Source organism: Leucoraja erinacea, chromosome 3 (genome assembly GCF_028641065.1).
Source record: "Leucoraja erinacea ecotype New England chromosome 3, Leri_hhj_1, whole genome shotgun sequence".
Classification (NCBI taxonomy): domain Eukaryota; kingdom Metazoa; phylum Chordata; class Chondrichthyes; order Rajiformes; family Rajidae; genus Leucoraja; species Leucoraja erinaceus.
The window spans coordinates 231-12,538 of NC_073379.1; the positions used below are offsets into that span (position 1 = coordinate 231).

Sequence of the window (12,308 nt, forward strand, 5' to 3'; positions counted from 1 at the left end):
TAGCTCAACTATGGTCCTCTGACCAATCGTTCCATATAGAGGCACATCTTGACTAATGAAATAGGCCTTACTTACATAAACTCGTACTTAAGGGAAGCAATCTCTTTCAGCTCACTGATGCCCAATGTGGTCTCCACCTCGCAGCTCCCCGATGGTGGTCTCCACCTCGGAGCCCAACCTGGTCTCTACCTCGACATTACCCATGATCTCCGGTGTCGAATAGTAATTTCACACGGGTGCCATAACTTATCCGGCTCTGAAATGTAAAATCTGACTTACGAACAAAACACAATATTCTAATGTGGCCAAACCCAACATCTTATACAACTGCAACACAACCTCCCAACTTCTATACTCTGACTGAAACTGAAAGTCAATGAAAGCCTTTTGACCACCTGATCTATCTGCAATTGCCTCCTTCAAGGAACCATGCTCCTGTACTCCTAGATCCCTCTACTCTACAACACCACCCAGAGGCCCGACCATTCACTGTGTAGGTCCCTGCCCTTGTTAGTCTTTCCAAAATGCAACACCTCACACTTCTCTGTATTAAATTCCATCAAACATTCCTCAGCCCACCTGGCCTATCGATCCAGATCCTGCTGCAATTGTTCACAACCATCTCATTCATCTCTGCAAAACCCACTCACTTTTACTGTCATGTTCTCCAGAGATGCTGCCTGACCCATTGTTCATAGGTTCATAAGTGATAGGAGCAGGATTAGGCCATTCAGCCCATCAAGTCTAGCGCAAAAACATTCAATCGTGGCTCATCTATCTTTCCCTCTCAACCCCCATTCTCCTGCCTTCTCACATAACCCCTGACACCCGTACTCATCAAGAAGCTATCTATCTCTGCCTTAAAAAATCCACTGACACAGCATCCACAGCTGTCTGTGGCAATCTTCTTCTTCTTGCGTATGGCGTGCAGATCCTAAAGTTGTAGATCGACTTGTTCTATTTGATCTTGCTTGTGCACGTCGGGTTGATAGCAAAAGTGGAAACAGGGTGGACCACGTGAAGGTTGCAATCTCCCACCCCCAATGAATTCCACAGATTCACCACCCTGTGACTAAAGTAATTCATCCTCATTTCCTTCCAAAAGGAATGTCCTTTAATTTATGAGGTTGTGGCCTCTAGTCCTAGACTCTCCCATTAGTGGAACATCTTCTCCACATCCACTCTATCCAGGCCTTTCACTCTTCTCCTAATCATTCATAGACTCGATGGAGTACTTTGAGTTTGGCTGATGAAATTCAGACACAGGGTAAGAAAGCTCAGCTGGAAATCATGTCAATGATTTGCTTCCGTATGATGATTTTTAAATTCAAACTTCCCCTTGATTTTGTGCATCTCCTTGCTCCCCACCTAGAGCCCCCTCTCTTTACACGGCATTCCCTCAGTTGCCGGAGGATCGGTGGTGGACCTGTATTAGTGCAAGGATATTGCCAAGAGAAACAATCTCTATCAATGTACAAAGAATAGTGCAGCATAAACACAGGCCCTTCAGCCCAAAATGTCTGTGTTGAACAATGCTAAGACCATCATATCTGCATGATCCATATCCACCCTTCCCTGCATATTCATGTGCCTATCCAAATGTCCCTTAAACACCACTATCATATCTGCCTCAGTATCATGTTCCAGGCCCTCACCACGCTCTGTGTAAAATATCTTGCCCCGCACATTTCCATTCAACGTTGCCCCCCTCTCACCTGCAAGTAGAATGTCAATACAGATGACCATGAAACACCCTTGACTCTTCAATGCAAATCTCTTCACTTTATGTAAAGGCTTTATTCCAGCCTGCATCTCTATATTTCCTCATCCACCAAAGTTTAGGCATTTAGATTTAGAGGTACAATATGGAAACAGACCCTTCAGCCCATTGAGTCCATGCCGACCATCGATCACCCTGTTATGTTATTCCACTTTCTCACTTTCCCCCGACACACTAGGGGCAATTTACAGAGGGACAATTGACCTACAAACCCGCATGTCTTTGGGATGTGGGAGGCAACCAGAGCACCCGGAGGAAACCCAAGCAGAAATGGGAGAAGGTGCAAACGCCACAAAGACAGCACCTGAGGTCAAGATCAAACCCTGGTCTCTGGTGCTGTGAGGCATCAGCTCTACCTGCTGCACCACCGTGCTGCCCAAGTGGGGATCCCCATGTGATTTCTCACTGCATCCTGATCTCTGATTCTCGGCACTAATCTCTGGACCAAAAATGGACCCAAAAAGCTGGAGAAATAGGTGACGGTTTGGGTCATCTATCTGGAACAGAATATCTAATTCCCAGATTACAAATCTTTGCACCAATTCAGATCTGCAGTGTTGTCTGTGAACCTTTCTTCAGACGTTCTCTCTGGACCGTGACTGGAAAACTCTTGTGCAGAAAGTGTGTTAACATTGCCATTTGTTTTTGTTCCTCTAACAAACAGCAAACAGACTCATTTTGTTCTGTCTTCACAGAGCCGTTCCCGTTACTCACAATGAAAGTCTCCAAAAGCTTTGTGGCCACGGTTTGTGATTATTTCCATACTGCTTGTTCTCGCTGCAGTGGTAGTTATTCTTTTAGCCGTCTTTCTGACTAGAGGTAAGAACCAAGTCTATTCTTCACTCGTGAATCAAAGTGCCAGCTAACACCAGAACCTACAGCAAAACACAAAGTGTTGCAGTAACTCAGTGGGACAGGCAGTGTCTGTGGGGGGTAGACACAAAATGCTGAAGTAACTCAGTGGGACAGGCAGTGTCTGTGGAGAGAGGGTTGACTTTTTCAGGTCGAGTACCTTCTTCAGACAAAGATGCTGCCTGTCCCGATGATTACTCCAGCATTTTGTTTACCTTCACCAGTTTACTACTGTCCTGTGTACCGAGGCACAGTGAAAGCTTTTGTTGCGTGCTATCCAGCAGCGGAAAGACAATGCCTGAGTACTATCGAACAGTCCACAGTGTACAACTACAGGATAAAGGGGATAATGTTTCATGCAAGATCAAGTCCACTAAAGTTCGATTTAAAGATAGTCTGAGGGTGTTCAATGAAGTAGATGGGAGGTCAGGCCCACTCTCATGTTGGTGATAAGATGATTCTGTTGCCTGATAACAGCTGGGAAGAAACTGTCCCTGAATCTGAATCAATGTTTTGTGCAGGATTTCAGCGTTTACAGTTCCTTTATTCTCCAGCAACTACAATGTAGAGGATACTGTAGATGAGTAAATGGACAGAAGGAATAGCCAATAAGATGGTCAACAAAGTGGTGGTGGGGCTTGTTGAATGGAACAGAATATCTAATTCCCAGATTACAAATCTTTGCACCAATTCAGATCTGCAGTGTTGTCTGTGTGAATTAGCATCTTTTCTCTGGTTTCCTCTCACAACACAAAGGTGTGCAGGATGTAATGTGAAACAGGTGCTTGTTGCCTGTGTCGAGGTGGGTGGGAGACAGGAGAGAGAATAACACAGGAAAATAAGTGAGCCATTGGGATTGAGACGCAGGAGAAGTTCAGTGTTGTAAAGAATAGTGGGGCAGCGATAGAGTTATTGCCTCACAACGGCAGAGGCCCGGTTTCCATCCTGACTGGATGCTGTCTGTACGGAGTTTGCACACTCTCCTTGTGACCAAATGGGTTTTCTCCGGGTGCTCCGGTTTCCTCCCATACTCGTGCAGGTCTGAAGGTTAATTGTCCCTGGTGTGTAGGATAGTCCTGGAGTGATACAGTGTAGAAACAGGCCCTTCAGCCCATCTTGCCCACACTGGCCAACATGTCCCAGCTACACTGGTCCCACCTGCCTGCGCTTGGTCCATATCCCTCCAAACCTGTCCTATCAAACATGGTGTTAATGTGCGGGAATCGCTGGTCAGTGTGGGCTCTGTGGGCCGCAGGGCCTGTTTCCATGCTGTATCTCTGAACTCAATTGAACAAAATCCCTTGTATAAAGTTCAATTTCCTTATCAGCTTGGGTGACTTGCCGATGTAGAAATATGATGCTGAACACAATAGGACAACTACAATAGCTCTGTTTCTCATCTTTTGAAGATGCTGGTCCGCAAACATGGAAAAGTTACTACAGAGGAAATTTCAGAATATTGAATGTTCCCTACAACGAGAGCCTGGCATCGAGCAACTCCACGGAGTTCTCTGAGTTGGCCGATGACATTCAGACACAAGTAAGAAAGCTCAGCTTCGTCAGGTCAAGGATTTGCTTCTGAAAGATGATTATTTCAAACTTCCCTTGAACCTTGTACATCTCTTGGCTCACCACCGACAGCCCCCTCCCCCCCTCTACACCCCCCTCCCCCCCTCTACACCCCCTCCCCCCTCTACACACCCCGATCGTCCCTCTACACCCCCCGTCCCTCTACACCCCGTCCCTCTACACCCCGTCCCTCTACACCCCGTCCCTCTACACCCCCTCCCCCTATACACTCCCTCCCCCCCTCTACACCCCCGTCCCTCTACACCCCCCCCCCCCCCCCTACACCCCGTCCCTCTACACCCGTCCCGTCTACACCCCCTCCCTCTACACCCCCTCCCTCTACAACCCCGTCCCTCTACACCCCTCCCCTTGCACTCCCCCCCCTCTACACACCCCCTCCTCCTGCACACCCCCCTTCCACTACACACCCCCCTACACCCCTCCCTCTACACCCCTCCCCTACACCCCCTCCCCTACACCCCCTCCCCCTACACCCCTTCCCCTACACCCCTTCCCCCTGTAGCCCCCTCCCGCTGCACCCCGTCTCTCCTCACCTTCTGCACCCCCCACTCCCAAGAACCTGTTTCCCAGGGTGGAGGAGCTCAGCAGTAGAGGGCACAGCTATAAGGTGAGAGGGGGAATGTTTAATGGAGATGTGTGGGCCAAGTGTTTTACACAGACTGGTGGGGGACTGGAACGTGCTGCCAGGGGTTGGTGGTGGTGGAGGCAGATACAATAGTGGTGTAAGAGGCTTTTGGAGGGGCACATAAGCCATATCCCTCCTTACTCCGCATATCTGCATGCTTATATCCATGCCTATATCGTATCCACGCAAACCTTTTGCCCATCTTCACTGATCCCATCAGCCCAGACACGACCTCCCTCTTCCATTCCCAATGGTATTAACCCCCCCACTAACCTCCTTCCTTAATGTTCCCCTGTCCCCAACTCACTCACCCCCCCCCCTCCCCCCCCCCCTCTCCCCCCCCCCCCCCCCCCCTCCCTCCCTCCCCTCCCTCTCTCCCCTCCCCCTCTCCCCTCCCCTCCCTCCCCCCTCTCCCCTCCCCCCCTCTCCCCCTCCCCTCCCCCCCTCTCCCCTCCCACCCTCACTCCCCTCCCACCCTCACTCCTCCACCCCCCCTCACTCCTCCCCCCCCCCCCCCCTCACTCCTCTCCCCCTTCACTCCCATGTGCCCCACCTGGTCTCCAACCTATATCTCCCCTCCACTCACCCCTCCCCTCCACTCACCCAACCACCCACACACTGGAGTGTGGGAGAAAACTCACGCAGGTCACGGGGAGAACGTACAAACTCCGTACAGACAGCACCCGTAGTCAGGATCGAGCCCGGGTCTCTGGCGCTGTGAGGCAGCAACTCTACCACTGTACCACTGTGCCGCCCTTAATGTAGAACAACCTTCAAAGACATTGAAAAGTTTGCGACTACATTGTCCAATCTTCATTGTATGATTCTTGAAAGCAACAATGTCAGTGAATGTCCTGTCATTACTTTTTAAATCATTCATTAATACAGCTTGATGGCCCTGCATAAATGCTGTGGCTTTGAACTGTAAGTGTGTAATGAAAATGAGAAAGAGGGATTACCCGGATGTGTAAAAGTTATTACTGTTGTGGAAACCGTCTCTTTGTACTTCACCATCTACAACTTTCTTCCTTCCCATTGACTGCAGCTGAACTTGGTGTATTCAGAATCAGAATTGTCCAAGGAATTCAGTCGTGGACAAGTTGTAGAATTCAGGTACGTTCTTGACTTTTCACACCCAATGCTCGTTATGTTAAAGTTGTGAGGTTTTCATAGAATCATGATATCATCTTTACAGCTTAATTTGTTCTGGTCACTGCCTGATCACAACGTTTCTGGGTCTTCGACAGACAGGTGATGACAGCACAGAAACTGGCCCTTCGGCCCAACTTATCCATACTGACCCATTAGCCTGAGTTTGGCCCATATGCTGCTTGACCTTTCCCATCTGTGTACCTGTCCAAATACCCTTTAAACATTGTCATTGTATCTACCTCATAGCTTCCTCTGTCTCATCCCATATACAACCACCCTCTGCACGAAGAAATTGCCCCTCAGATTTCTTTCATATCTCTCACCAAAAACTTATGCTTTCTGCTTTTAGACCCCCTGACTGGTGGAAAAAACTGTGACCATTCACCTTATCTAGTCTGTGGAATTCTCTGCCTCAGAGGGCGGTGGAGGCCGGTTCTCTGGATGCTTTCATGAGAGAGCTAGATGGGGTTCTTAAAAATAGCGGAGTCAGGGGAAATGGGGAGAAGGCAGGAACGGGGTACTGATTGGGGATGATCAGCCATGATCACATTGAATGGCGGTGCTCGGCTCGAAGGACAAAATGGCCTACGCCTGCACCTATTGTGTATTGTCTATTGTCTATGACCCTCACAATTATAGTCACCCCTCAGTCTCGTACGTTCCAAAGACAAAAATCCCAGCCCTTTCAGACGCAGCCTATAATTCAAGCCCTCCTTATCCAGTAACATCCTTATTCAGTAACATCCTCAGCACCCTTTCCAGCTGAATGACATCCTCCCCCCAAACACAACATGTTCTCACCAACGATAGACACAAAATGCTGCAGTAACTCAACGGGACGGGCAGCATCTCTGGAGAGAAGGAATGGGTGACGTTTCGAGTCAAGACCCTTCTTCATTGTGTTACTCCAGCATTTTGTTTCTTTTTACCAGTTTAAACCAGCATCTGCAGTTCTTTCCTACACATGTTCTCACCAACTACATGTAACATGATATCTCAACTCCTATATTGATGAAGAAAGACTCACTTCACAGCCCGATCGTCCCGGGCACCACTTGGAGGGAACTGTGTATCACCAGGTCCCTCTGCCCCACCACACTCCCTTGGCCTCTGTCATTGGATATTCCCCTGCCCTGACTACACTGACCATATTGCACCAACCTACACTTGTCAGGGTTAAATTCCATCTGCCACTTGCAGTCATAGAGTGATACATCGTGGAAACAGGCCCCTCATCCCAATTTGCCCACACCAACCAACATGCCCCATCTATACTAGTTCCACCTGTCTGTGTTTGGTCCATATCCCTCTAACACTGTCCTATCCATGTACCTGTCTAAATGTTTCTTAAATGTTGTGATATTACATGTCTCAACTACCTGCTCTGGCAGCTTGTTCCCTTCACCCACCACCCACTTTGTTAAAAAGCTGCCCCTCATGTTTCTGTTAAACTTTCCTCTCCTCACTATAAACCTATGGCCTCTGGTTCTTGATTCCCTAACTCTGGACAAAAGATTCTATAACAATTACAGCACGGAAACAGGCCATCTCGGCCCTACAAGTCCATGCCGAACATCTTTTTTCCCTTAGTCCCACCTGCCTGCACTCATACCATAACCCTCCATTCCCTTCTCATCCATATGCCTATCCAATTTATTTTTAAATGATACCAACGAACCTGCCTCCACCACTTCCACTGGAAGCTCATTCCACACCGCTACCACTCTCTGAGTAAAGAAGTTCCCTCTCATGTTACCCCTAAACTTCTGTCCCTTAATTCTGAAGTCATGTCCTCTTGCTTGAATCTTCCCTATTATCAAAGGGAAAAGCTGACCCACATCAACTCTGTCTATTCCTCTCATCATTTTAAAGGCCTCTATCAAGTCCCCCCCTTAACCTTCTGCGCTCCAGAGAATAAAGACCTAACCTATTCAACCTTTCTATGTAATTTAGATTTTGAAACCCAGGCACCATTCTAGTAAATCTCCTCTGTACTCTCTCTATTTTGTTGACATCCTTCCTATAATTGTGCGACCAAAGTTGTACACCATACTCCAAATTTGGTCTCACCAATGCCTTGTACAATTTTAACATTACATCCCTGCTTTTATACTCAATGCTCTGATTTATAAAGGCTAGCATACCAAAAGCTTTCTTAACCACCCTATCTATATGAGATTCCACCTTCAAGGAACTATACACGGTTATTCCCAGATCCCTCTGTTCAACTGTATTCTTCAATTCCCTACCATTTACCATGTACGTCTTATTTTGATTTGTCCTGCCAAGGTGTAGCACCTCACATTTATCAACATTAAACACCATCTGCCATCTTTCAGCCCATTCTTCCAAATGCCTAAATCACTCTGTAGACTTTGGAAATCCTCGTCATTATCCACAACACCCCCTATCTTGGTGTCATCTGCAAACTTACTAATCCAATTTACCACACCTTCATCCAGATCATTGATGTACATGACAAACAACAAAGGACTCAACACCGATCCCTGAGGCACCCCACTAGTCACCTGCCTCCAACCCGACAAACAACCATCCACCATTACCCTCTGGCTTCTCCCATTCAGCTACTGTTGAATCCATCTTGCTACTCCTGCATTTATACACAACAGTTGAACCTTCTTAACCAACCTTCCATGAGGAACCTTGTCAAAGGCCTTACTAAAGTCCATATAGACAACATCCACTGCTTTACCCTCGTCAATTTCCCTAGTAACCTCTTCAAAAAATTCAAGAAGATTAGTCAAACATGACCTTCCAGGCACAAATCCATGCTGACTGTTCCTAATCAGACCCTGTTTATCCAGATGCTTATATATATTATCTCTAAATATCTTTTCCATTAATTTGCCCACCACTGAAGTCAAACTAACAGGCCTATAATTGCTAGGTTTACTCTTAGAACCCTTTTTAAACAATGGAACAACATGCGCAGTATGCCAATCCTCGGGGACTATTCCCGTTTCTAATGACATTTGAAATATTTCTGTCATAGCCCCAGCTATTTCTACACTAACTTCCCTCAATGTCCTAGGGAATATCCTGTCAGGATCTGGAGACTTATCCACTTTTATATTCAATGGACCAATTTTATCCCTCGTTATCCTTTTTGCTATTAATATAGCTGTAGAAACCCTTTTGATTTACTTTCACCTTACTTGCCAAAGCAACCTCATGTCTTCTTTTAGCTTTTCTAATTTCTTTCTTAAGATTCTTTTTACATTCCTTATACTCCTCAAGCACCTCATTCACTTCATGCTGCCTATAATTATTGTAGATCTCCCTCTTTTTCCGAACAAGATGTCCAATTTCCCTTGAAAACCAGGGCTCTTTCCAATTTTTACTGTTTCCTTTCAACCGAACAGGAACATAAAGATTCTGTACTCTTAAAATTTCCCCTTTAAATGTCCTCCATTTCTCTTCTACATCCTTCCCTAAAACAAAATGTCCCAGTTCACTCCTTTTAAATCATTTCGCATCTCATCAAAGTTAGCCTTTCTCCAATCAAAAATCTCAACCCTAGGTCCAGTTCTGACCCTCTCCATAATTATATTGAAACTAATGGTATTGTGATCACTGGACCCAAAGTGCTCCCCAACGCATAACTCCACCACCTGTCCCGTCTCATTTCCTAACAGGAGGTCCAACACTGCCCCTCCTCTAGTAGGTACCTCTATGTATTGCTGCAAAAAACTATCCTGCACACATTTTACAAACTCCAAACCATCCAGCCCATTTACCGAATGTGTTTCCCAGTCTATGTGTGGAAAGTTGAAATCTCCCACAATCACTACGTTGTGCTTACTACTAATATCTGCTATCTCCTTACATAGTTGCTCTTCCAATTCTCGATCCCCATTTGGCAGTCTATAATACACCCCTTCTGTCTGTCTACCCGATCTATTCCATGATCTTGTACATTTCTATCAGACTGCAACAGTGTAGGAGTCTGGTCCCTGGAGTGTGTGGGAGAATGGCGATGGGAATCTGGAAGCCAAGCATCATCCTCGTGATCAGAGGTGTTCTGCAAAGCAGACACTCCACCTGCATTGGATTGAACAGAGTAAAGTAAAACACATCACGGTCAACTAACTGGAAGTGAAACATGACTTCACCTGCAGTAAAATACTTGGTTGCCTTGATGGTGGGAGTGTTGTAGTTAGAAGTGTAGATGTTGCATCTCCTGCGCTTGCCTGGGAAGGTGCCCAGGGAAGGGAAGAGATTGTTGGTGGAGATAGAAGAGAGGGGTCAGTCACTTTGGAATTGTGAAAGGGAAGAGGAAGGAAAGATATGTCCTGTGGGATCAAATCTCAGATGGTGGAGCTAATGGAGGAAGCTGTGTCACAAGTTATAATAATAATAATAACTTTATTTAGAGAGCACTTTAAAAACAACCACTGTTGCAACAAAGTGCTGTACATGACTAATCATGGACAAAAAATTATTACACGACAATAAAAACATTAAAAGAGAGAGTAAAAACAATAAAAAATTAAAAATTAAAAATAAATTAAAAAAATACATTAAAAACACTAAAACAGGAGCAAAGTCTCATGCAGGGTCAAAAGCCAAGGAATAGAAATGGGTTTTAAGATTGGTTTTGAAGATGGACAGTGAGGGGGCCTGTCTGATATGCAACGGCAGAGTGTTCCATAGCGCCAGAGCAGCAACAAAGAAGGCTCTATCCCCTCTGAGCTTCTGCTTAGACCTCGGTACCTCCAGGAGCAGCTGATCAGCTGACCTGAGGCACTGGGCAGGAGCGTATGGATGAAGCAGCTCAGAGAGGTAAGGCGGGGCGAGCCCATTTAAAGATTTAAAAACAAATAAAATATTTTTAAAATGAACTCGAAAGTACACCGGGAGCCAGTGGAGAGAGGCCAGAATTGGCATTATGTGCTCCCTCTTTCGAGTTCCAGTTAAAAGGCGAGCTGCAGCATTTTGAACCAACTGGAGACGAGCCAGGGAAGATCGAGCAACTCCAAAATAGAGTGCGTTACAATAATCCAGCCTAGATGTGATAAAGGCATGGATTACTGTTTCAAAATGCTGCCGCTCAAGAATGGGCTTCACCTTTGCCAGCTGCCTTAGGTGAAAGAAGCTGGACTTTACTACCGCGCCTATTTGATGATCTAATTTAAAATCACTGTCCATCCTAAAACCCAGGTCTAAAACTGTTGGCTTCACATACCGTGCCAGGGCACCAAAGTCAACAGGGGGAGGTTCACGGCAGCCACTGGGACCTAACAATATCACCTCTGTCTTCTTTTCATTAAATCCTAGAAGGTTTAGGGCCATCCAGGACTTAATGTCCTCAAGACAAGACAGAAGTGATTTGACGGAGAATGCATCTTCCTTCCTCAGCGGCAAATATAGTTGGCTATCATCAGCATAACAATGAAAAGAGATGCCATGCTTTCTAAGAATGGAACCCAGAGGAAGTACAGTGAGAAAAGCAGGGGCCCTAAAATTGAGCCCTGTGGAACCCCATATGACAGAGTTGCAGAGGAGGATTCAAAACCATCAAGGCTTACACACATAGTTCTGTCTGCCAGATAAGACCTGAACCATTCCAGGGCACTGCCCCAAATGCCCACTAGGTGCTGTAACCGAGATATTAAGATACTATGGTCCACTGTATCAAAGGCGGCAGATAGGTCCAGCAGGACAAGAACCACATAATCACCAGAATCATTAGCTAGGAGGATGTCATTAAAAACCCTGAGCAATGCTGACTCTGTGCCATGCATAGTTTTAAACCCAGACTGGAAAACCTCCCGAATATTATGCTCGTCCAAGAAAAGTTTTAGCTGAGCATAAACAACTTTCTCCAGAATTTTAGAAATAAAAGGCAACTTGGAGATCGGTCTAAAATTGGCCAGAACAGTTTGATCCAGGCCAGGTTTCTTAAGTAGTGGTTGCACTACTGCATGTTTAAAACTTACGGGGACAACCCCAGAACACAAGCTGCTGTTGATAATGGCAAGAACCGACTGCCCTATACTGGAGAAAACCTCTTTAAAAAAATGAGGAGGGACAGCATCACAAGGGGAACCCGATGGCTTAATATGGCTAACCACATCCTCTAAACACGACAATGTCACAGGCACAAACCTATCAAATACCACCAGGCATGGGACAGAAATAGAGGGGTCAGTTATATGAGTAGAATTAGGACATTCGGCCCATCAAGTCTGCTCCGTTGTTCATTCATGCCTGATCTCTGCCACCGAATCCCATATTCATGCCTTCACCCCATAACCCTTGACACCCATTCTAATTTGACCATCTCAG

At 46.2% G+C, this 12,308-nt stretch overlaps 1 protein-coding gene and 1 long non-coding RNA gene across 2 annotated transcripts in view; both read left to right on the forward strand.

Annotated features, from left to right (window-relative positions):
- The first annotated feature begins 2,462 nt into the window (after window positions 1-2,462).
- LOC129693828 (uncharacterized) lies at window positions 2,463-8,957 on the forward strand. Its single transcript, XR_008722921.1, has 3 exons — window positions 2,463-2,599; window positions 4,042-4,172; window positions 5,893-8,957. It is a non-coding gene; the product is annotated as an uncharacterized LOC129693828 (long non-coding RNA).
- A 1,033-nt stretch (window positions 8,958-9,990) lies between these two features.
- LOC129693672 (uncharacterized) overlaps window positions 9,991-12,308 on the forward strand; it is a 37,541-nt gene continuing 35,223 nt past the window's right edge. The window contains exon 1 of the mRNA XM_055630459.1: window positions 9,991-10,085. Within this exon, the coding sequence (XP_055486434.1) occupies window positions 9,991-10,085 (95 nt within the window). The remainder of the gene's footprint in view (window positions 10,086-12,308) is intronic.